The sequence below is a fragment of the Callithrix jacchus genome, chromosome 17 (assembly GCF_049354715.1).
Source record: "Callithrix jacchus isolate 240 chromosome 17, calJac240_pri, whole genome shotgun sequence".
Lineage (NCBI taxonomy): Eukaryota > Metazoa > Chordata > Mammalia > Primates > Cebidae > Callithrix > Callithrix jacchus.
Window position 1 is genome coordinate 51,752,928 of NC_133518.1, and position 24,646 is coordinate 51,777,573.

At 41.1% G+C, this 24,646-nt stretch overlaps 1 protein-coding gene across 4 annotated transcripts in view; it reads right to left on the reverse strand.

The window, feature by feature from the left end:
- Nucleotides 1-12,697: 12,697 nt before the first annotated feature.
- Nucleotides 12,698-24,646, reverse strand: part of ACP3 (acid phosphatase 3) — a 52,288-nt gene continuing 40,339 nt past the window's right edge. For all 4 annotated transcript variants that reach the window (XM_008983835.5, XM_002759611.7, XM_008983833.5 and 1 more), the window contains 2 exons: nucleotides 23,381-23,550; nucleotides 12,698-13,307 (listed from right to left, as the gene is read on the reverse strand). In XM_008983835.5, the coding sequence (XP_008982083.3) occupies nucleotides 13,189-13,307; nucleotides 23,381-23,550 (289 nt within the window). In that variant the 3' untranslated portion in view covers nucleotides 12,698-13,188. The remainder of the gene's footprint in view (nucleotides 13,308-23,380; nucleotides 23,551-24,646) is intronic.

The following is a 24,646-nucleotide window of genomic DNA, read 5'->3' on the forward strand; positions in this document are numbered from 1 at the left end:
TTTCCCCTTTATCATTTTTTGTTGCATCTATTTGGTTGTTCTCTCTTTTATTTTTAATCAATCTGGCTAGTGGACTGTCTATTTTGTTGATCTTTTCAAAAAACCAGCTCTTGGATTTATTGATTTTTTGAAGGGTTTTTCGTATCTCAATCTCCTTCAGTTCAGCTCTGATCTTAGTTATTTCTTGTCTTCTGCTGGGTTTTGAGTTTTTTTGATCTTGCTCCTCTAGCTCTTTCAATTTTGATGATAGGGTGTCAATTTTAGATCTCTTCATTCTCTTCATATGGGCACTTATTGCTATATACTTTCCTCTAGAGACTGCTTTAAATGTGTCCCAGAGGTTCTGGCATGTTGTGTCTTCGTTCTCATTGGTTTCGAAGCACTTCTTTATTTCTGACTTCATTTCATTGTTTACCCAGTCAACATTCAAGAGCCAGTTGTTCAGTCTCCATGAAGCTGTGCGGTTCTGGGTCGGTTTCTGTATTCTGAGTTCTAACTTGATTGCACTATGGTCTGAGAGGCTGTTTGTTATGATTTCAGTTGTTTTGCATTTGTTGAGCAGTGCTTTACTTCCAATTATGTGGTCCATTTTTGAGTAGGTGTGATGTGGTGCTGAGAAGAGTGTATATTCTGTGGATTTGGGGTGGAGAGTTCTGTAAATGTCTATCAGGTTTGCTTGCTCCAGGTCTGAGTTCAAGCCCTGGATATCCTTGTTGATTTTCTGTCTGGTTGATCTGTCTAATATTGACAGTGGAGTGTTAAAGTCTCCCACTATTATTGTGTGGGAGTCTAAGTCTCTTTGTAAGTCATTAAGAACTTGCCTTATGTATCTCAGTGCTCCTGCATTGGGTCCATATATATTTAGGATCGTTAGCTCTTCTTGTTTTATCAATCCTTTTACCAGTATATAATGGCCTTCTTTGTCTCTTTTGATCTTTGTTGCTTTAAAGTCTATTTTATCAGAGATGAGAATTGCAACTCCTGCTTTTTTTTGCTCTCTATTTGCTTGGTAAATCTTCCTCCATCCCTTTATTTTGAGCCTTTGTGTATCCTTGCATGTGAGATGGGTTTCCTGGATACAGCACACTGATGGGTTTTGGCTTTTTATCCAATTTGCCAGTCTGTGTCTTTTGATTGGTGCATTTAGTCCATTTACATTTAGGGTTAATATTGTTATGTGTGAATTTGATACTGCCATTTTGATGCTAAGTGGCTGTTTTGCCTGTTAGTTGTTGTAGATTCTTCATTATGTTGAAGCTCTTTAGCATTTAGTGTGATTTTGGAATTGCTGGTACTGGTTGATCCTTTCTATGTGTAGTGCCTATTTTAGGAGCTCTCATAAAGCAGGCCTGGTGGTGACAAAATGTCTGAGTACTTGCTTGTTCGCAAAGGATTTTATTTTTCCTTCACTTCTGAAGCTCAGTTTGGCTGGATATGAAATTCTGGGTTGAAAGTTCTTTTCTTTAAGAATGTTGAATATTGGCCCCCACTCTCTTCTGGCTTGTAGTGTTTCTGCCAAGAGATCTGCTGTGAGTCTGATGGGCTTCCCTTTGTGGGCAACTCGACCTTTCTTTCTGGCTGCCCTTAGTATTTTCTCCTTTATTTCAACCTTGTTGAATCTGATGATTATGTGCCTTGGGGTTGCTCTTCTTGCAGAATATCTTTGTGGTGTTCTCTGTATTTCCTGCATTTGAGTGTTGGCCTGTCTTGCTAGGTGGGGGAAGTTTTCCTGGATGATGTCCTGAAGAGTATTTTCCAGCTTGGATTCATTCTCTTCATCCCCTTCTGGTACACCTATCAAACGTAGATTACGTCTTTTCACATAGTCCCACACATCTTGGAGACTTTGTTCATTCCTTTTTGCGCTTTTTTCTCTAATCTTGGTTTCTCGTTTTATTTCATTGAGTTGGTCTTCGACTTCAGATATTCTTTCTTCTGCTTGGTTGATTCGGCTATTGAAATTTGTGCATGCTTTTCAAAGTTCTCGTATTGTGTTTTTCAGCTCCTTTAATTCATTCATATTCCTCTCTAAGTTATCCATTCTTGTTATCATTTCCTCATATCTTTTTTTAAGTTCCTTAGTTTATTTGCATTGATTTAATACATGTTCTTTTAGCTCACTAAAGTTTCTCATTATCCACCTTCTGAAGTCTAATTCCATCATTTCGTCACAGTCATTCTCCGTCCAGCTTTGCTCCCTTGCTGGTGAGGAGTTTTGGTCCTTTCTAGGAGGCGAGGTGTTCTGGTTTCGGGTGTTTTCCTCCTTTTTGCGCTGGTTTCTTCCCATCTTTGTGGGTTTATCCGCTTGTCGTCTGCATAGTTGCTGACTTTTCGATTGGGTCTCTGAGTGGACACCCAGATTGTTGATGATGAAGTATTTCTGTTACTTGGTTTTCCTTCTACCAGCCTAGCCCCTTCACTGTACGACTGCTGAGGTCCACTCCAGGCCCTGCTTGTCTGGGGTGCACCTCTAGCAGCTGTGGCACAGTGAGGGATGCTACCCGTTTCTTTTTCTGCTATCTTTGTCCCAGGATGATGCCTGCCAAATGTCAGTCTTTTGGATATAGAGGGGTCAGGGAGCTGCTTGAGGAGACAGTCTGTACTTTTTTGGAGCTCAATTGCTGAGCTGTGAGCTCTGTTGTTCATTCAGGGCTGTTAGGCTGCTATGTTTCATTCTGCTGCAACAGAGCTCATTAAAAAAAACCCTTTTTTTCTCAAGTGCTCTGTGTTGGGGGGTTCGGGCTTTATTTTTCGATGTCCGATGAGGTGTCCTGCCCAGCTAGAAGGCAGACTAGCCACTGTTTGGCTGCTGAGTCTCCGCCCTGCTGTTGTGTGATTCGCCCTGTTCCTGCAGGCTCTGCTGTGGTCTCTGCCACGCCCTGCGGCGGAGTCTCTTCGTTGTAGCATGTTGCCTCGGCAACAGCTGGCTGTGTCAGCAGTGGGCGTGTATCTCGGTTGGGGCAGGTTGCCTCGGTAGTGGTGGACGCCCCTCCCCCACAGAGCGTCTCGGACTGTCTGCTCGGGATAGTTTGAAATCGTGGTTTTGTTCGTCCCACTGGGTGTCCCAAACGATCTGTCCCTGCAATCCCCTGGGCTGGCCTACTGTCCAAGTCTCGTTCAGTCTCAAGTCCAGCCCTCTCAAGCCTCAGCTTGCTGGTTCAACAGGGCACCCGGACAAGTGCACCCTGTGGGGATTGCTGGGTAGTTCCGGCCGCCGCCGCCCCGGCTGCCGGCTTCGTCAGGCAGACCTACTGCCTGGCGTCCCGTGTCTTTTTTATACTTGGGAGTTTCCCCATTCTGTGGGCAACAAAGATCAACCTGGAAATGCAACTCCGACTCACCATTTGCGGATTCAACGAGAGCTCCAATCCTGGGTTGTTCTCACAGCGCCATCTTGAGTCCTCCCTCTCCCCCCTCTCACTTTCTTACTTGATTGACATTTTTACTGAGTGTAGAATGTTAGGTCCATAATTATTTTTCTCAGAAAGTTGAAGTTTTAGCATCTAGGTGTTCTAATAAGAAATTACATCCTTTTTCCTTTGTAGGACATAGTGTTCCCCCTCTGGAGTCTTTCACAATGCTTTCCATGCCCAACGTGTTCTGAAATTTCTTAAAAATGTTCTACCGTTTGAGTTTAAAAAAAAATTCCTCTTGTGTTCATGGTTACACTCAGGTACACAAGTGGTAATAATTATTCAAAAAAGTGGCATGTTGAATTGAATCGTACTATCAGGAAGAAGAAATCTATAATGCTTACAGCCTGTGCCACAGTACTCAATATTAGATTGTACCACTATGTATGGTTTCTCTAATTGTTTTATGTGTTTATATGTTTAATGTTTTGAACTTCATCCTAAACAGGAAATCCATTCTTTTCTCATCTCAGTCTGTCCCTGTCAGTCTTTCAGAAGACCAAGGGTGGTACTTTTGTGCATTAAAAATATCCTAGACTGAATGGTGCTCTCAAGAGGCCAGCAAGAATATCTGTGTTTGAAGGAGAAAGGAGATGAAAAAGTGACTTTAAGTAACTTGGAAAATTTTCTAGCCCACTGTACTCAAGATTTGTGTCCTTTGAGAAAAGGCCATTCACTATTTTCTGTTGGCTTGTGGGAGGGAGAATGCATGTTTTTCCATCCTGGGAAACCTGCTTTATAGTCTGACTTCATGGGAATGGCCAGACCTGCTTGAAGTCAATCAGTTAGTATGGGGTTTACTATGGAGTTCACAAATCTTAACTCCTTTATTCTTCATCACATTTTTTTGAGGTAAGTACTATTATTATCCACATTTTATAAGTGAGGAAATTGAGGCATAGAGAAGTCAGGTAACTTGCCTAGGATCATATGGCCAGTAAGTGGCAGAGCTGGGATTTGAACTCATGCTGTTTGGCTCCACTACTTTATCCTTTTCTGTTTTCTCTGTATGTTTCCACTTCACTAAGAATAGTTACTTTTAACACAAAAGTACTTGGCAAAAAATTGATTTAAAAGACTTGGCCCTCTTTTATAAAATTTTAAAATTTAATTATAGGTGGATCAGACCTATGTAAAAAGATACTGCCAGAAAAAGTAAGGAAAAAAGGAAACAAAAATACTTTTTTTTTTTAAGATTGAAGGGGTGGTATAGAAGTTTTATTTTCCCCCATTCATTTTCTTTACTTCAAATATGATTTCTTAGGCCAGGTGTGGTGGCTCACGCCTGTAATCCAAGTACTTTGGAGGCCAAGGCAGGTGGATCACCTGAGGTTGGGAGTTCAAGACCAGCCTGACCAACATGGTGAAACCCCGTCTTAAAAAAAAAAAAATGAACAAATATGATTTCTTTTGTATAACCTTTGTAAGAGGGGTGGAACAGAGAAGTGGTGATGGTGAGTAGCTTTGGATGTTCGAACAACAAAGGGTCACATATTAAAATTTGGCTTTAAATTTTCTAGGCTATGCCAAATGCTTCTATTTGTTATGGATTTTTAAAATTTATTTTCCCATGTTTGGACTTGGCAAATATGATCACAGTAAACATACAGCTATTCATTTAATAATAAAATGACTTTTGGGAACCACAATTTTGAATGGTCAGTTTTCTTAAGGAGGCATCACTCTTTGTTCTCCAAACCACCACTTGAAAACAGGCCTAATTCTTTGAGTGCCTTTGCTCTTCAGGTGACACTTATTAAGATTACTTTAAAAATTTGAGCTAATTTCCAACTTCTATGATTCCTTTTTTTAAAACACACATAGGCCGGGCACGGTGGCTCATGCCTATAATCTCAGCATTTTGGGAGGCTGAGGCGGGCAGATCATGAGGTCAAGAGATTGAGACCATGGTGAAACCCCGACTCTACTAAAAAGTACGAAAATTAGCTGGGTGTGTTGGTGCGCCCCTGTGGTCCCAGCTACTTGGGAGGCTTAGGCAGGAGAATTGCTTGAACCTAGGAGCTGGAGGTTGCAGTGAGCCAAGATTGCGCCACTGCACTCCAGCCTGGTGCCTGGCAACAGAGCAAGACTCTGTCTCAAAAAAAAGAAAGAAAGAAACCCCCCCCACACACACACCCTAATGCCTACATAATTAAGATAGTTTTAGATCTCTGAATTACTTCACAGAATCTTGATTAAGTGGACCAGCCTGTATGTTCTACTCACCTTAGGGGTTATTGCATAGTTTTTCTTTTTTTATTAAATTTCATCTTTTATTTAGATTCATGGGGGATCTGTGCAGGTTTGTTACATGGATATTGTGTGTGATGCTGAGGTTTGAGGTATCAATGATCCCATCACCCAGGTAGTAAGCATAGTACCTAACAGGTAGTTTTTCAGCCCTCACCCTCCTCTTTCCCTCTGCTAACTAGTAGTCCTCAGTGCCTATTGTTCCCATCTTTATGTCCATGTGTACCCAATGCTTAGCTCCCACTATAAGTGAGAATAGGTGGTATTTGGTTTTCTGTTCCTGCATTAACTTGGTTAGGATAATGGTTTCCAGCTGTATCCATGTTGCTGCAAAAGACATGATTTCATTCATTTTTTATGGCTGCATAGTATTCTATGATATGGTGTATATATGCCACATTTTCTTTATTTAATTCACTGTTGATGGACACCATTGATGGCAGCGGCAGGCTATATGGAATGGCTGCAGCCCTAATGCCAGCTGCAGCAGGAAGGTGCAGCCCTAGGGCTGCATGCTCCATAGAGCCTGTGGGAGCTGGGGATAAGTGGAAGCCCTGCCCCTTCTGAGTTAGGGTGAGAGCTCCTTGGGTGTCTCTGCAGCCACCCAAGCCACAGTTGCAGCTCTGGGCATCTCTGTGCTCTTGCAGCCTGTGAGCAGTCAGGACATCCACCCCCTCCCCCAGGCACAGCTGCAGCCACCCAAGTTTTGGCTGTGGAACTGGGCCTTTTGCTCCACAGAGCAGGCAGAAGGCAGGAGACCCACTCTTCTGGTTACAGCTGCAGCCGCTCAAAGTGTGGCTGCTGACCTGGCTATCCTGCTCCATGGAGCAGGCAGAATCCCTAGGATGTGTGTTCAATTCGGATTCCCAGGCCTCAATCCCAGAAATTTTGATTCAGCAAGCCTACAGTGGATCCAGCAATCTGCCTTTTTAACAGGTATCACACATAATTCCACTGTAGGCAGCTCCTGACCTTGCTTTAAGAAACCCTGCTTTCAGCTTTGCAGTAAATCTCCAGCTGCTTCTGAAGATTTAGTGTAATTTAGTGGCTGAACTAAATTACATTCCCACCAACAGGGCATAAGCATTTCCTTTTCTTTGCAGCCTCACCAACATCTGTTATTTTTTTTTTTACTTTTTAATAATAGCCATTCTGACTGGTGTGAGAGGTTGTCTCATTGTGGTTTTGATTTACATTTCTCTGATGATTAGTGAAAGAACTAAAAATAGAACTACCACGCAACCCCGCAATCCAATGACTGGGTATACACCCGAAGGAGAATAAGTCATTCTACCAAAAGGAGTCAATAGGGATTTGACACAACATCTATTTAGGGTAAAAAAAACCCTATTGTACTGAACTTCCTTTCCTCCCAATCTTTTACTGAAATAATAGAAAAATGGTTATAATAAGAATGAAATCCTAACAGTGCTAGAGAGAAGGACATCAACAGGTCAGATATTTTGATAAATTCTTCAAAGATAACCAGATGTGATCAAGCCAATGAAGAAGTGAAAACAGGGGAATCGAAGTCAGACCCACTACAGATGAATGCCCAAGGAAACCTTGGGGAAACTTGGAGCTTGGCTCATCTGTACACTAGGGAACTATGGAATACTTGTCAGAGTAGCCAATTAAAGGGTGCACTCCCTATCAGCTGGTCATCCCCCACCTTCCTCCATAGATACAGGGTAGCCTCCTTCAAGAAAAAATCTGGAGGAGTGCTCTCTGTGGAAAAGGGGTGCTGTTTTAGGGGGAGGCCTCCAAGTATGGCTGCTGTACCTTGAAGAGGAAGCAGAGCAGACATTGCAGGATTCGTATCACAGATGTGGAAGGGAAATTTTAAAAGGTTACAATCACTCCACCCGGTAGATATTTACACAGAAACACACACCTCAGCTACAAGCTTTTATTTTACAAATAAAAGCTTCTTTTTATTTTTTGATACGTTCCCAGCTGCCATACCACTTCCCTGCTCACAGACACCACAGGGCACCTGCTGCTGTAACTCCCGCCCTTATATGCAACCTCAAAGTGAGAGCATCCACTTCAGACAACGGTCTTGTACCTTCTTTAGACTAACATTTCCACAGGTAACTGTAAACTTTGGGAAAAATATAGAATACAGCAAGTTGAGAGTAGTTGAAAGCAATTCAAAGAAGGTACTGGTAGGGAGTCAACATTTGGCAAAAGGGAATGGTGCTTTTGGCCGGAGGCCAGGCTCATCTGTGTCATACAGGGGTAGAGGGTGGGGACAGATGACTAAAAACCCAGTTGAAAAAAATCCATTATCGGCAGGGCATGGTGGCTCATGCCTGTAATCCTAGCACTTTGGGAGGCCAAGGTGGGTGGATCACCTGAGGTCAGGAGTTCAAAACCAGCCTGGCCATCATGGTGAAACCCCATCTTTAAAAATAAACAAATAAATAAATAAATAATAAAAACAAGTCCATTATCTTACTGGCTTGAGATACCAGAGGACAGAGTTTGGGGGCATCCATTGCCTCTGAAAAGTAAGAAGGAAATTCCCCAAAATTGAAAGCCAAAGAAAAGGAACCCCAAACTCTGTATATAAAATCTACCTAAATACTGTGGCTGACCTCCACACTTTGAACTAACCATACACAGTGAAGATTCCAAGCAGCATAACTAAAGACTGAAACAATTGGACTGAGATTTGAGTTGCTGTTCATTACAGTTTATTGCTTTTTCAATCAATTTTACTGCCAGCTTAAAAAAAAAGTTTTCCAAGGAACATGATAGAATAGCATCCAGAGTCTCTACAACATATTATTCACAATGTCTAAGACACAATCCCGAATTGATCTACATGAAAGGAAACAGGAAAAACAGAACCCATATGAGAAAAGACAATGAAGACTGGTTCTGAAATGACTAAGATATTGCAATTAGCATGTGAGAATTTTACAGCAGCTATTCAAGAACTTTTGTTGAGGAAACACATACCCGGCCAAAAGGAAACCAACACCAGCTGTCTCCATTAATCCTCAAAGCTCTTCATTTGTGGATTATCATTTATAAGAATTTGAGAAAAAAAACCATAGCATTAAACAGATTAATAAATCTAACCAACTGGGCCCAGAGAAAACAGATAATTTAGGGAGCAGAGGAAAACTTGAAAAAATTGGTAGTATCCTTAAAGATATTCAAGAGGAGATTGCACTGATAAAATAATGAGGCTGCCAGGTGCGGTGGCATATGCCTGTAATTTTAGCTGTTTAGGGGACTGAGGCAGGAGGATCCCCTAAGTCCAAGAGTTTGAGGCTGCAGTGAGTTGTGATTGTGCCATTGCATTCCAACTGGGGCAACAGAGTGAGACCCCATCTCTGAAAACAGACAAACAAAAAACAGGCTACTGTGAAGAAGAACAACAGTAAATATCAAAGAAAAGTCTACATGGAAGTAAAAAAAGAATAATAGATTTGCTGAAGACCAAATTGATGTTCTGGAAAGTGAAATTTATTAGAATGTAGAGAAAGAAAATAAATGGTGGAAAATATGAGAGAAATGTTGAGGCATGGAGGATAGACCCAAGAAATTCAAGATCCAGAACACAATTTTTCTTAGTTGGAGAAAGGCAAGTGTCTTTAGATGGAAAAAAAATCATGTCAGCCATATAGAATTAGACAGAAAACAAAAACCCAAATATCCATGCTGAAACACATCCTGGTCAAATTTCAGAACTCTCAGTATAAAGAGAATATCTTAAAAGAATTAGGAAAAACAAAACATTACTTACATTGGAATTATAATCAGACTGATAGATATCTCGTCAGCAATCCTGTATGCTGGAAGACAGCAGAATACTGCTTTCAACATTTTTGTAGAAAATGATTTTCAAGGCTGGGCACGGTGGCTCACACCTGTAATCCCAGCACTTTGAGAGGTTGAGGCAGGGAGATCACCTGAGGTTGGGAGTTCGAGACCAGCCTGACCAACATGTAGAAACCCCATCTCTACTAAAAAAAACCACAAAATTAGCCAGGTGTGGTGGCGCATGCTTGTAATTCCAGCTTCACTCGGTAGGCTGGGGCAGGAGAATCGCTTGAACCCAGGAGACAGAGGTTGCAGTGAGCTGAGATCGCACCATTGTACTCCCCTGGGCAACAAGAGCGAAATTCCGTATCAGAAAAAAAAAAAAAGCCGTCAGAACTAACAAAAAGTAGAGGTTCTTTTAGCCACTGGCAGTGTTACAGGACCCCACCACTTACTAGGGGTTTCTGCACTATAGTCCCTTCTGTGATCGCCAGAAATATATACAGGAAAGGGATCCCAATCAAGACCCAAGAGAGGTTTCTTGGATCTCACACAAGAAAGAGTTCAGGGCAAGTCTACAGTGCAAGTGAAAGCAAGTTTATAAAGAAAGTAAAGAAGTGAAAGCACAGCTACTCCATAGCCAGAGTAGGATGTTCCCAAAAGTAAGAGGAGGAATGTGTCCACCCTAGGCACAATGCTTGTATATATTGAGAGATGTGCTCTGCTACAAGGCTTTATGATAAAAGAATTAATTTTCCAATTACTATATTTTGCAAGAATTAATATTATCTTTAAAGCAAAATTATAAATGCCTTTGTTCTCCAGATATCAGGATATCTGGACAATCCCAAGTCTCGGTCTGTTTAGTAAACATTATAAATTTGTTCCTTTAACTGTAAACATCCAGAGGCTAGGAAAACCTAACTTTCTGGGAAGGCAGCCCAGCAAATCCCAGTCTCATTTTCTTAGCCCTCGCTCAAAATGTCTCTGACAGCAATATTAAAAGATGATATGGGCCAGGTGAAGTGGCTCACACCTGTAATCCCAACACTTTGGGAGGCTGAGGTGGGCAGATCACCTGAGGCCAGGAGTTCGAGACCAGCCTGTCCAATATGGTGAAACCTTGTCTCTACTAAAAATACAAAAATTAGCTGGGTGTGGTGGCATGGACCTGTGATCCCAGCTACTCCAGAGGCTGAGGCAGGAGAATTGCTTGAACCCAGGAGGCAGAGGTTGCAGTGAGCCGAGATAATGCCACTGCACTCTAGCCTGAGCAATAGAGCAAGACTCTCTCTCAAATAAATAAATAAATAAAATAAAAATAAAAAATAAAATAAAAATACGGAAAAGTGTTATGAAAGCTCTTACTCCTACATTCTACCAACCCTCTATAAGGTCAGTGTTGGAGCCAAGCAATTAAAAATCACAATTGGGGTGGATAATTTAGCATCTAGGTCAGTAATTAGCAAATAGTAGTTTCCTCATCCATGTTTGTTGAATTAGCATAAAATATTGTGGCTTATGTACTGATGTGGCTAGCTACTTTATCAAGGCAGTAATTTGTCCTTTATTCTTGCTGCTGTAGAGATCTTTTTACATTCCCAAGCTAAGAAGGTAGCCACATCTTGTGTTTTTTGTTTTTGTTTTTACCTAGAGGGTTTTTGTGTTGCATCAGGAAGCAGACATTGCCAAGCAAGAGAAGATGACTCCTTCTTAGTCTTTTGTTTGCAATAACCTTGGCTCAGTGAGAGTTATGCAGAAAGTAAGTGCTTGAAACTTAACAGATAGAAGCTGTGGGACCCAAGGGGAGAGGAAGATTCCTGAGACTAACAGATGGACTTGGGTTCTGGGAGGTGGTGGTGGGTGATTCTGTGCTGGGCAAAAGTATCACCCCAGGATTAGACAGTCTCAGGCTGGTGGACTCCAAGAATATAGTCCTGGGAGCAATGGCACAGATATCCCCTGCCTACCTTCAGAAGACCATGTGGGCAGGGATGGTGAACTTAACAGAGACCAGCATGGACAGAGGTCTAGAGGACCCTTCTGTGACTCTGACCCCTCCCACCAGCTACACTCTGGGACTCTGGACCTTTAGTTGAACCTGAGGAGGCAGAGAACGCTACTGAGTGAGATTGAATGTCTCACCAACTGGATGGCTGGGGGTTCAGGGCAGATTAAAATTGTTTAGTGTAAATTTTTAGCTTGCCACAATAGTACCATCCTTGACAGGGCTTGCTTGGTCAATGACTCATCTAGAGCATACAATGAAAAATTATTCACAAGATGGGAGAGCTAGCTGTGACTTCTATGTTCATCTAATCCAGATTCTTCATTTTTAGATTAGGAGACCGAGGTAAAATATATTAAAAAAAAACGAGGCCAGGTGTGATGGCTCATGCCTGTAATCTTGGTGTTTTGGAAGGCCAAGGTAGGAAGTTTGCTTGAGGCTAGGAGTTTAAGACCAGCCTGGGCAACATAGTGAGATCCTGTCTCTACAAAAAATTTTTTTAAATTAGCTGGATATGGTGGTGTGCACCTGTGGTCCTAGCTACTTGGGAGGCTAAGGTGGGAGGATTGCTTGAGCCCAGGAGTTAGAGGTTGCAGTGAGCTACGATCATGCCACTACACTCAAGATTGGGTGACTCAAGACTGTGTCTCTGAAAAAAAAAAAATATATATATATATAAAAAACTTGTTCCAAATCATGAGCCCAAAGCCAGTGTAGGACTGAGACAGTGGGTTGTCAACCCTCATACACTTTTCTTTCTACCTCACTACTTGTAAATTTCAGTCTACTTTTTTTCTGCTCCACTACCTGTAAAATTGAGACATATTTTTGGCAATTAGAATACCTTATCATTTTATTAGGGCTCTGAATATCCCTTATCAAAGTAAGATCTTACAATTTAAAAATGCAATAAAAATGCAAACTTTAAAAATATCCAGATCTGATAGTGGAGGTAAAAAAAGAACCGTAGCTATGTGGATTTTCCAGTTACTCCACACTATAGAAATTGTAAGCAGATGACCTGAGTCATGTATAAAGTAGGTGATATTACAGTTTCTGAGAATTAAATACCTATTCTGAAGGCATTTTAAATGTGGATATGTGTATGTACATGTGTTAATATACAGACACACATACAGAAATCTTTCTGCTATCAAACATTGGGTAGAAATTTCTTTTCAGAGGTGTGTGTGTGTGTGTGTGTGTATGTGTGTGTGCATATGCATGTATGTGTGTGTATTAAATCAACTTAATAGCTAAATCAAAAGTTTATTTGTAATTTATGATTGGGTCTTCTTTCATAAGAATCACCCTGTATAATACTACTTCTAGTCTAACTTCCCCCAATATCCAGTGTTTTTCTAATCTATGTCTTTGTCCACCTTCTTCGCCTTTGCTCCTTGCAGGTAAAACGCTGATTGGAATTTGGCTTCTTATTTCTTTCTGGACAACTGTGTCAGAGAATAAAACCATCCCATCATAAAAGCCTCCTTCTAGTTGAATGAGCAGCCTGCACTACCACTCCATGATAAGAAGACCTAGGTAACCTGAGTGTTTGTTCATCTGTAAGTCCAGCAGCTGCCTGTGGGTCACTGTGAGCTCAGACTTTGCTCTAGGCAGATTCAAGAGGCAGGGTGTCAGGAGGGCAATGCCCACATGACAAAAGCCTGTCCTTTAGATGTGGCACCACTAAGAGATGCTGTGTCACAGGAGATTGGCCTGGCTTGTCCAGCCGTCTGTTCAGATGTTCCCATAGGAGTCTCTCTTCCAGCAGAGTCCATGGCGAATGTGGATAACCAGCAGTACCATTAGGACAGCAGATATCAGGCAAAAGGCAACAGCAAAGATGAACTTTAGAACTGTGGGAAAATAGGAAAAGTATTAATGTAAAATTAATGCATTAGTTAAATATGAGGATCACATGAGTGTTGCTTTCTGCCTTAATTGCAAATTTCAGAAGTGTTTCTGAAAAGGCCTTGAAATCAGCATTGTGTGTGTGGTAAAAAGAACACAGGACTAGGAGTCAGGAGATGACCTAGGTTCCAGTTCCAGCATGACCTTTGACCCTTGGGATTCAGCTCCCCACTGAAAAGGAAGGGTAATTGACCTAAGTATTTCTAAGTCCTCTTATAGCACTAACTTTATGCATTTTCCTATAGTTAAATTACCAATTACTCATGTTCTCAGGGTCAAAGGAAATTCTGAATGCTCAACTGCAATCCGTTGGATCTAAAAGAAATGAAATCTTCCGATTTTTAAATTTGATTTTTAGGTAAATATTTGTTAGGAGGAGATCTTGAGCACATTTTGACTATGACAAACATTTTTAGCATAACTGTGTGCTATTGCTAATATGTAACTTTATTCACACATATTCCTTTGATAGCTGATGAGTAAAAGCAGATATTTGGGGCCAATTTTTAATAAGATGCTAATTCATTATTTCATCTGGAAAGTTACTCTCCTACACACACACCCTAGTCCACTATAATATACACATCATAAATGCCAGTTTATACCATCTCTAAATGTATGTGTCTTCATTGTAAAAATATAAGGTTTCTTATTGGCCTAGGCATTGGGAGAGCAAGCATCTCTCTGATCCCATCAGCTCTTTCTGTAGAACCGTAGTGCACCATAGAACACAGGTGAAAATCATAGATTTCATCTGACATTATCACTGTGAAAATGAGGAGAATAAGAAGCAGAGCAATTAGATAATCTGGTTAAGGTTAATCAGATAATTGTGTTGGGGTTGGAATCTTATCAGTCCCATGATTTTAAAAACCATCTATTGGGCGATTACTTCCAAATATCGATCTCCAGCTCTGACATCTATCTTAAGTGCTAGACTCTTATATCCAATTGTATGCTTGATATGTTTCTTTAGATATCTAATGGGCTTTTCAATCTCAAGTCCAAAACTGAACTCCTGATCTTCCCATCCTCCTCCCCCACACCAAATCTGCTCTTCCCAGAGCCTTCCCTCATTTCAGTTGATGGAAACTCCCTTCTGTTGGCTTAGGATAAAACTCTTAGAGTCTTTTTTAACTCATTTATTTTTCTCACACCTTACACTATCAGGGAATCCTACTGGTCCTACCAAAAAATACATCCCAACACTGACTTTTTTTCCTCACTGTCACCACCCTGCTTTGAACCACCATCATCTTTTGCTGGGATCACTACAGTGGCCTCCTAACTTGTTCCCTTGTTTCTAACCTTTTTTTTTTTTTTTTTACAGAGTCTCACTCTGTCACCCAGGCTGGAGTGCAGTGGCATGATCATGGCTCATGCAGCCTTGATCACCCAGGCTCAAGTAGTGATCCTCCCACCTCACCCTCCCAAGTAACTATAACTATAGGCACATACCACCATGCCTGGCTAATTTTTGTATTATTTTTAGAGATGAAGTTTTGTCATGTTGCCTGGGCTGGTCTCGAACTCCTGAGTTCAAGTCATCCATCTGCCTTGGCCTCCTAAAGTGCCTAAAGTGCTAGGATTATAGGCGTGGGCTACCACACCTGGCCACAGTCCTTTTTTTTCTGCCTTCCAGGTTCAAGGGATTCTCCCGCCTCAGCCTCCCAAGTAGCTGCACCACAATGTCTGGCTAATTATTTTTTGTATTTTTAGTAGAGATGGGGTTTCATTATGTTGGCCAGGCTGGTCATGAACTCCTGACCTCAGGTGATCTGCCCACCACCACCTCCACCTACCAAAGTGAAAAGCAGAAAAGCATGTTCCATAGGACTGCTATGACAACACAGCCCATAAAAATAACTAAAAATAAATTTCTAAATACAGAGAGTCAGCCATGAAAATAGATTTTTAGGAATCACTAGTATCTGCCTTCCTCATTTCCATTGAGTCCTTTCTTACCTTCTTCAATTTCATTTAGTTTCCTTAAACTTATATTAAATCCATCTGCAGTTCTAATGACAATATCTCTCAGGGTATAACTTTCAATCACCTTATCATGATGCTAAGAAGCATCCTGGCATCATGAGAAAATACTGGAGTAAGAGTTGGGAACCTATAAGTTCTAAGTCATTAAAACTAAGACATGTGGTGAGCGCACATGTACCAGGTAGGCTGTACTGGGTGCTGAGCTTCATAATCTCTGCCCAACATCTAGCAGGAGAACCAGATAGATAATTATGAGATAATTCGATAACTACTAAAATGTGGGTGCAAAAGAAATGCTATTGGAACAAAGAGAAAGTTGCAGTCAACAGAGTGTATTTGATTTGAAAGAGAAAGAGTTTGGAAAGTCTTCTGAAAATTGAGCTGGCCTGCAAGGCAAGTAAGACTTTGCCATGAGACAGAAGAGTTTTTAAAGGGCATGTTTGGGACATAATGAGAAGTTACACATGACTAGAGCACAGGCTTCCGGGAGGTGAAATCATATGTGTAAATGGGGACCCAGTTTTTTTGGTTTGTTTTTTTGAGATAGGGTGTCACTCTGTTGCTCAGGCTAGAAGTGCAGTGATGCAATCACTTCTCACTGCAGCCTCAATCTCCTGAGCCCAGGTGATCCTCCCACCTCAGTTTCCAGGGGTAGCTGGGACCACAGGTATGCGCCACCATGCTTGGCTAATTTTTTTTGTATTTTTTGTAGACATGGAGCCTCACTATGTTACCCAGGCTGGTCCCAAACTCTTAGGCTCAAGAGATCCTCCCATCTTGGCCTCTGAAGATGCTGAGATTATAGGCATGAGCCACTGTGCCTGGCCAGGGTCCAGTTTTTAGAATGCTTCGTTTGACATGGGACAAATGGCAGTCATCAGCAATTATTTCATACGGAAATGATACACCCACTCTGTTTAAACAAAACAAAAACCGTGGAAAAGATAGGATGGTGGAAATACATTAGGCCTGATAGAGAGCTATTGAAAATGCCTTTGATAAGACATCGGGGACTTAGAACTGGAATTGTGGCCCTGGAAATGCAGAGGAGGGAATTCAGGAGATGCTCCTGCAGTGGAATTAACAGGCTTTGGTAACAGACTGCATAGACTGGTGAGGGAGGAGCTGTGGCGAAGGCAATCTCATGGCTTTTTGTTTGGGTAACTGAGAAGATAAATTGTGTTTGGGACTACGAAAAAGAATTGGAGTCGAGACGATAATATATTTTGTCTCTACTGTGGGATTGAGACAGGTTATTATCCTAACAGAGACTATCAGTAGGCAGCTTGACAAAACAGGTTAAGAATTCTACAGTTAGGTGTGGAAATAAGGATTGTAGACATAGAAGACAGAGGCCTGGGTATACTGGCTCATACTGAGTGTAGAATGAGGAACCCAAGAACAACAGAAAGACTCAGGAGAGTGCACGTGCTTTCTCCCCCTGTGATATTTATTTATTTATTTTTAAATGATATGCTCCTTTGTACTATAAAATATTTCAGAAGCTTGGCAGAGCAGTGTCCTAAACACTGAGAAAAGATAGCATGATCAATTCTATCTTACTACAAAGAGATCTAGTACAGATAATGACTGAAAAGAATCTTCTTAAGACAAAAAGCCAATTACAGCATCTGTCCTCTGCCTAAAACCTTTCCGTGATCACAACTGCTCAGCCTGACCTATGGAGCACTTAATGCTTGCCTCTGTGGCCTCAGCTCTCCTCACATTCACTAAACTTTTTCCATTTCCCAAAGTGCTCTATGCTGCCTTTAGCCTCTTGGCCTTTATACATTCTCCTCTTTTGTCTGTAACATCCTCCTCTCTCATCACCTTCATTCACCTGCTTAGTACCTTTTCTCCTTCAGGTTCCAGTTTGAACATCATTCCTCCAAGAAGCCTTCTCTGACCCATTAGGCTAATTGTCTCTGCTGTGTTTTCTCCTGTATGCCCTTCATCGTAGAATTCACTGTACTTTGCTCTTAGGGCTGATTTAATTATTTATCTCCTTGTCCATCCCTCCTTCCCCTACAAGGTCCGCAAGCCACATGGGGACAGTCTTCTCATCTGCTGCTATTTACTCGGCAAGCTTAATGCTTGATACTTAGGAAAATATTGAGTACATAATAGGTTCTCAATATATCTATTGCTAATTAAATATTCAGGTATCTTGACCCACCAACCCTATTTTTGGAAATTGGTCTAAGAAAATACTATGTAAGACACTGTGGAATGAAAGTGAGTATGATGGTAGAAACAGGGTGTTGGAAAGTGTTAGGCTTGAATCCTGACCCTATTACTTGTGGCTTGAATCCTGACCCTATTAGTCTGAGCTTCAGTTTTCTTCTCTGCAAATTGGGGATGTTAATAGCTGCTTCACAAGGAAAGAAAGGCCACTGAATTAGACACTGATGGGTTTTGAAAGAGAAGTTTCAAAAAAAAAAAAAAAAAGAGATGACAGAAGGGTAGACATACTTTACAGAATAATTAAGACATAAGAAGGATGTGAGAAAATAGTATAAGAACATATAAATCATTAGTTCAAGAAAATTGATATTGAGGAGAGTGAGGTGAAATAAGCCCTTGAGGGTGTTTTGATGAGAGGATATTTGGGCATTTTCATAGTAGAAGGGAAGGAGCCAGTGCAGAGGAAGAGAGTGAAGTTAGCCAAGAGATTCACTGAGGTCCTGAGGAAACTGTGGAGATGGACTCACACACACAGTGAGGTCAGCCCACATGGGGGGAATGTGATTTCCTGAGGGACAGCAGCAAAGGAAGGTTTGAGCTACTGAGATACTTTTGAGGTTGTGAGAGTAGAACTTAAAGGAGTTATCAATGGATTATCTTGCTTGTAAGAATGAAAAAAACAAAATGGAATAAGACATTTGGGAAAATAGGCCTTCCTGCAGAGAGTAGGAAAAGTAGGGGTGAATACATTTACCACGAAACGTTGAGAGACCCAGTGAGGGTGGAATGAAATGTCAACATTCATCATTTGAAACGGTGACAATAGGCTTGGATTTTTGTTTGCTTCAGCTGTACTCACAGATCAGGATTCAAAAACCACATGATTGACTTGATAGAGGCTTAGATATTGGTGTGGTGGTCAGTGTATGGGATAGGTCAGCATTATGGCTGTCAGAATTGCCTAGATTTAGGGCAGGAGTGCAGTGAGGAGCAAATCGGAACATACCAAAGCAAGTTGCCAATGTCTTTAGCAAATGATGAGATATATCCTGAGAAACGGAAGATAATGGCAATAAGAATGAGGAAACAGGTGTTATAGTCAGATGGCCTCATCTCTGAGAGAGGAGTGGTGCTGGATGGGACATCACTGAGCAAGGGCTTTTAATAGCAATGGAGGAACATGAGAATGCCAAAACAACTATGCTGAAAACAGAGGTCAAATAATACAGACATGTTGGCACATACAAATGTGTATATGGCCAGTGATTAGGTCTCTGTATACTTTTGAGGCTCATTCATAGCTTCTCTCTCTTAGTTATAAGTCAGCTGAGTTTCAGGCTTCTGACATCTGAGCCCAGCCACAAGGAAGTCAGGCTAGGTATGCAGGGCTGAACATGTATTCAGTTAGGAAATATTGATTGAAGGCACAAGGTTTTAGGCATTGTCTACTGGCTGAAGAGTTAAAGAGGAAAAATGTATGGATCCTGCCTTTAAGAAACTCAAGGTTGAATCTTGGGGATATGTATTTGTACTGTAGATTCTCAGTTTTACAAAGATAATGAGAGAAAACTGGAACTTCCCACTGTTAAGTTTCCTTCTTGTGAAACAATTAAGAGTTGGCCATGGTGACAGGGTGGGAGAGCACTAGTGAAGAAAGTCTGAATGTGCTAGTAAAATTTTGGAATTAAAGAAGCAGTTAGACAAATTTTGTTATTTTCAAATAACATGCTATGGCCTTAGACTTACGCATTTTCCAGCAAAGACTCTGGTGAATTTAATTGATAGGATGTGGAATCTGGCTAAGTGAGTCTACTAGCACCAGCTAAAAACACTGCTTACAGTTATGGGTAGAATTTCATGGTGGAACTCCCTACTCTAAGGAGTAGTGTTGTGAAGTATCTTGTATGTACAGGACATATCCTATATTTAATGATTTTGCCCTGCTTCCTATATTGCCTTTTTCAGAACATCCTAAGTGTCCTGTATTCTGTTTTTTGTTTTTTCAGTGAATTACAGAAATTTGGCAGTTAGAGCCATTTGTCAAATTTATCTAGGCATCCTGTACTTTTATTTGCTAGATTTGGTGAGCCACCCAAACCCTACAATCTTCCATGTTTCAGCCTTCTCTGTAGTATCTCTCTTCTAAGGTAAGTGACTATCCAGCCTAACAGGCACTCTTACCTCAGGAGTTTCCCAACACTGAGTGACAATCTGTCTCCCTAAAATTTTTACCTGTGGCCCCAAGCATCCCTCTTTAAGATCATACTGAATAAATGTAATCCTTTACTTTACAGAAGTTCAGATATTGAACTTACTGCATTAGAGGCCACCTCATGTCATAGATTCTTAACAAGCTTTTAATGAGCCCAAACCAGTGGTATGCTGGTAAGATTTGTACCATTTAATTTCTTTGGTGAAAATACTTCTGCTGCATTGGAGCTGCCCAAGTGAAGTTGCTGAACTGAGAGCTGGGAACCGATGTGCACATTTCACTCTTGAGATCTGGATGGGCAGATTGCAGCGTATCAACCCTTACGTGTTTCTTTTTATTAAAATTTTTTGCTGCTTAATCATAGTTCATTCTACCTGAATATTAAGTTGTTACTTGTGTTTTGAGGGAAAGAATTCTACATATATACCACAGGTAGATTGACAAGAGGAGGAAGAGACTATGGAGAATGAAGGAGAGAGTAGGGTAAAAAATAACTCCTAACTTACTAGGTATTGCTGTTCAACAGGCTAGGTAAGAGTAGCTTAAGGGAGAAAAGGTAACAAATATATATATTAATTGGGCAAATATTTATTGAGCACTAGTCCATCCCTGGCACAGACACTTCTAGGTATTGAGGACAGATAGAGCAGAGAACACATCAGATAAAATCCTTGTGGCGCTGATACTTTCTCTTTTTAGAAATGGCCCCTTGAATCACTCTCTGTGGGACTCTCTTTGGAGTCTGAACTTTTTGATGAGTAACTCTTCTTCTTTCCAGCTTCAAGCCATAGGACATTTGATAAATGTCTTTCTAGTGCCTTGGACTACACCATTAAAGTCCTCCATCCAAACTGATTTTTTTTTTTCTTGAGATGAAGTCTCACTCTGTTGCCCAGGGTGGAGTGCAGTGGTGCGATCTCAGCTCACTGCAACCTCCACCTCCTGAATTCAAGCAATTCTCCTGCTTCAACCTCCCAAGTATCTGAGATTACAAGCATGCACCACCACATCCAGCTAATTTTTGTATTTTTAGTATAGATGGGGTTTGGACGTGATGACCAGGCTGGTCTTGAATCCCTCATCTCAGGTGATCTTCCTGTCTCAGTCTCCCAAAGTGTTAGGATTACAGGAGTCATAATCAGATGGCCTCATCTTTGAGGGAGGAGCAATGGATGGGACATCACTGAACAAGGGCTCTTAATAGCAATGGTGGAACATGAGAATGACGAAGCAACTGTGCTGGAAACAGAGGTCAAGGGCTCTTGACCACTGTGCCTGGCCTCAAACTGATTTTACATGGTGCAGTTGCTACCTTCTGCAGAAAGCCTTCCCTGACCTACCTTACTTCCCCACTTCAAATCTGGGTAACTCTTGTTCCCACAGCAACCTGTGTAGTCATAAGACATAGCCCTGGTTTTTCTGTGTTATACAGTATGTATCTCTTTACTTTCCTAGCATATTGTGTACTTCCTGAGGGTGTTTCCTCAGCAAATCCCATTGTAAATAGATGAGGCAGAGCCATCCACAGCTTTTCCTTTATCTGAAGTGGAAAAGTCCAAACTATATTTTCAATGTAAAATGTTCATTGAAGCCAGTCAAATTATTTTGCTTTATATTAACATTTTCCCTCTTGTTATATTAAAACAAAAACCCCAACACAAAGGGAGCTCCTGAAATCTGCCTAGAGGAATTTTATTCTAATTAAACACACACATACGTTTTTCAAAGTTCATTATAAAGGCAATACTTTTGAACTTCCTAATAATGACTTTATTCCCTGTTTTACATTTGGCTCACTGCTAGAAGACAGTTACAAGCGTAGACAATGGATCCAAGGACAAACATTTACTTGGGAAGGAAATAACACAAAGAATCGTATCAATTGATGTCTTTCTCAGTCATTCTGTGACCAATCAGGAGCAGGGACAGCTTTGCTCTAGATTCTGGCGTCCAGTAAAAACCATCTCTAGAAACCATCTCATCTTTATCCATAATGGTAATAGAGCACGGTGTTGTCTAGACGTGTAGATCTGCCACATGGCAAAGCTATAGGACTCTTAAGAATACCATTTGAACATGATTTTTTTTCTTGCAAAGTGAGCAGTTTCAGCAGGACCTGTAAGTTTGCTTAGGTTTTCTGAAGATACCAGCATGAAAGATTTACACATTCCTTTTGTCCTCCTAACAGATTTCATAACCACACTCTTAACATTCCAATAAGTTTTGAACTTGGAGGCACTTAGCACATAATTACATTTTTAATTTTGTTTCAGTCTGATATGTAACACTTCCTTCTTTCCTTTTTGTTAGAGACAGGGTCTCACTATGTTGACCAGGCTGGTGTTCAACACACTAGGCCTAAAGTGATTGTGCTGCCTGAGCCTTCCAAAGTGCAGGGATTACAGGTGTGAGCCACTGTGCCTGGCCTATACTTCCTTTCTTACATCAACTTTATTTTTATTTGTTTATTTATTACTTTTTTGAGACAGGGTCTCGCTCTTTGCCCAGGCTGGAGTACAGTGATACACTCTTGGTTCACTGTAGCCTCCACCTCTGGGGCTCAAGTGATCCTCCTGTCCACCAAATAGTGGGACTACAGGCACACACCACCATGTCCATCTAATTTTTTATATTTTATGTAGATACAAGGTTTCACCATGTTGCTCGGGCTGATCTTGACCTCCTGAGCTCAAGTCATCTGCCTGCCTTGGCCTCCCAAAATGCTGAGATTATAGGCATGAGCCACTATGCCTGTCCTTAAGTCAACTTTAGAGTCTACATCTCTTATCACTGGAGCCTCTAGAAAACTCCATCATGTAGTGCTCTCTTCCCTGATGTGTTGTGACCAAATATCTTGTTCTCATCAGATGACATATTTGCTATGATGTACATACTTCAAGAGCTGCTATATGTATTACGTGCATCAAATCTTTCTGTAAAGTTTGATTACTGTTTCTTTAAAAGGAACATAAATGTTCCAGGACCAAGGGACACAAAAAGGTTTTTCATTTTTAGTTCTGTAGTCTTGTATATTTTAACAGAACTATAAATACACATAGTAGCAGTTTTCCAGTGAAGAACACTTTCCATATGTCTCCATTGTGTCTCCTTTCTTTGCCTCTCCTTGAGAGAATGCTGGAACTGATGGGTAAATTTGCTCATTAGCCTATTCACATCTTTCCTTCCTTGCTTCCACCCTAGATTGTGGGTTTTTTTTTTGAAATCTGTTCCACTTCAGACATTTAAAGAACAGCCTCACCTAATACTGCTCAAGCAAAATCTCAGAGTCCTTAGATAAAAATGGTCCTATGTGGCCAGTCCATGAACTTTGACCTAAGTTTTATCTCTCATTATATTTTGGCACTGATACCCCTTTACATTAACACTGAACAACAACAACAAAATACTGAGCTTAGTTTTATGGCAAGTGGAGGCAGGGCCAGGTGAAGAGGTAGGAATTGCCTGAAGTTGGGGGTCCATAAAACATACAATTATCACCCAAAGCCCATTTTCCTCAAAGTTGGGGATAATGGCCAAAGTACATTCTCAAAGCGTGATCTGCCCTGGGAAAGGGCAGCTAGTCTTTCTGCAGAGATCTCTCTGCACACTAATCTGTACTGTCCTCAGTACCTTGATGGCTGCTTGTTATCATACACTCCGTGGACCAGTCTTGAGGGATCACAGGGGCAACCAGCTCAGCAAACCTCTCCAGAGGACAGCTGGGGCTGCAACCAGGTAGGATTAGGGGATATGGCTCGTGCTGCGTCTCATTCCGATAGTACATCTCCACAAAGTACTCCCTGGCAGAGAAAGGTAGAGGAGAAAGCTCTGTTAGTTCTGTGTTGTTGAACTGCCACTGAATTTCTTTCCACCTGGACTATTACATGCTGGTTGAGGGACTAATAGAAAAACTTAGGGGAACTAGGAGATTTTAGTCAATTTAGGTGTGTAAATGGGGACACTGGGGCAGGCAGGACAGATTTGCAGGGTGGAATGGGAGGGCTGGTTTGTTAGGGATAGGGACATAGGAGGTAGGCACCAGAATGCTAGATCAGAGGAGGTGGTGGGAAGTGATGGTTGCAGGGAGCTGAGTTCCCATAGAACTGAATTATGTTTCAGAAGTGACCACATTTCCAAGACTCCCTTATACCTAGGTGGGACAAAGTCACCAATTTCAACCAACAGAAAGTGAACAGAAATGATGTGTCCCTTTTAGGCTGAAGTAGTTGATAAGCAGGTTGCTGCCTCCACCCTTTCATTCCTTTCTACAAGCTGCCTTCAAGTGAGCACAGCACTCTTGAAACTGTAGGGAATGACCACGTGTGAATCACATCTGTTGACCAAGGACACCTGCACTGTACTGTTAGGTAAGTGTGAAATTAATTTTCACTGAGTTAAGCCTTCAAGAATCTGAGGTTCATCTGTATAGAAGACAAAATTACCCTTATTAGAGAATATCTCTGGGAAACAATTTTTAAAAGACTCAAAATTGGCTTTAGTGTTGAAGACACAAGCTAAAGATGCATACAGAGTTTAGATAAAAACGTTTTATAAAATGTAAAAGTGAAACAAAGCAATATTAATGAATTATTTTATATGGTCTACAATTTTAAATCTCTGTATCTAACCCAAAATTAAATCTTTAAAGAATATTTATGGCTAGGTTTTCTACAACCTGAACAGTTTACATATTTAAGATGGTTGGGAGTCTAAAATATTCTTTCTTTCGGTCTCTCTCCATATCTTCTCATGAGAAAATGTGAGGCCACCTCACAGTCAGGATCACCTCATAAGCAGGCTTAGACAGAATTTGTTAACTTGTAGCCTCCTTGTTTCTAATTTAAAAGCAACCAAGTTTAACCTTTGATATTTCCCTGGAGTGCCAATAAAAGAAAT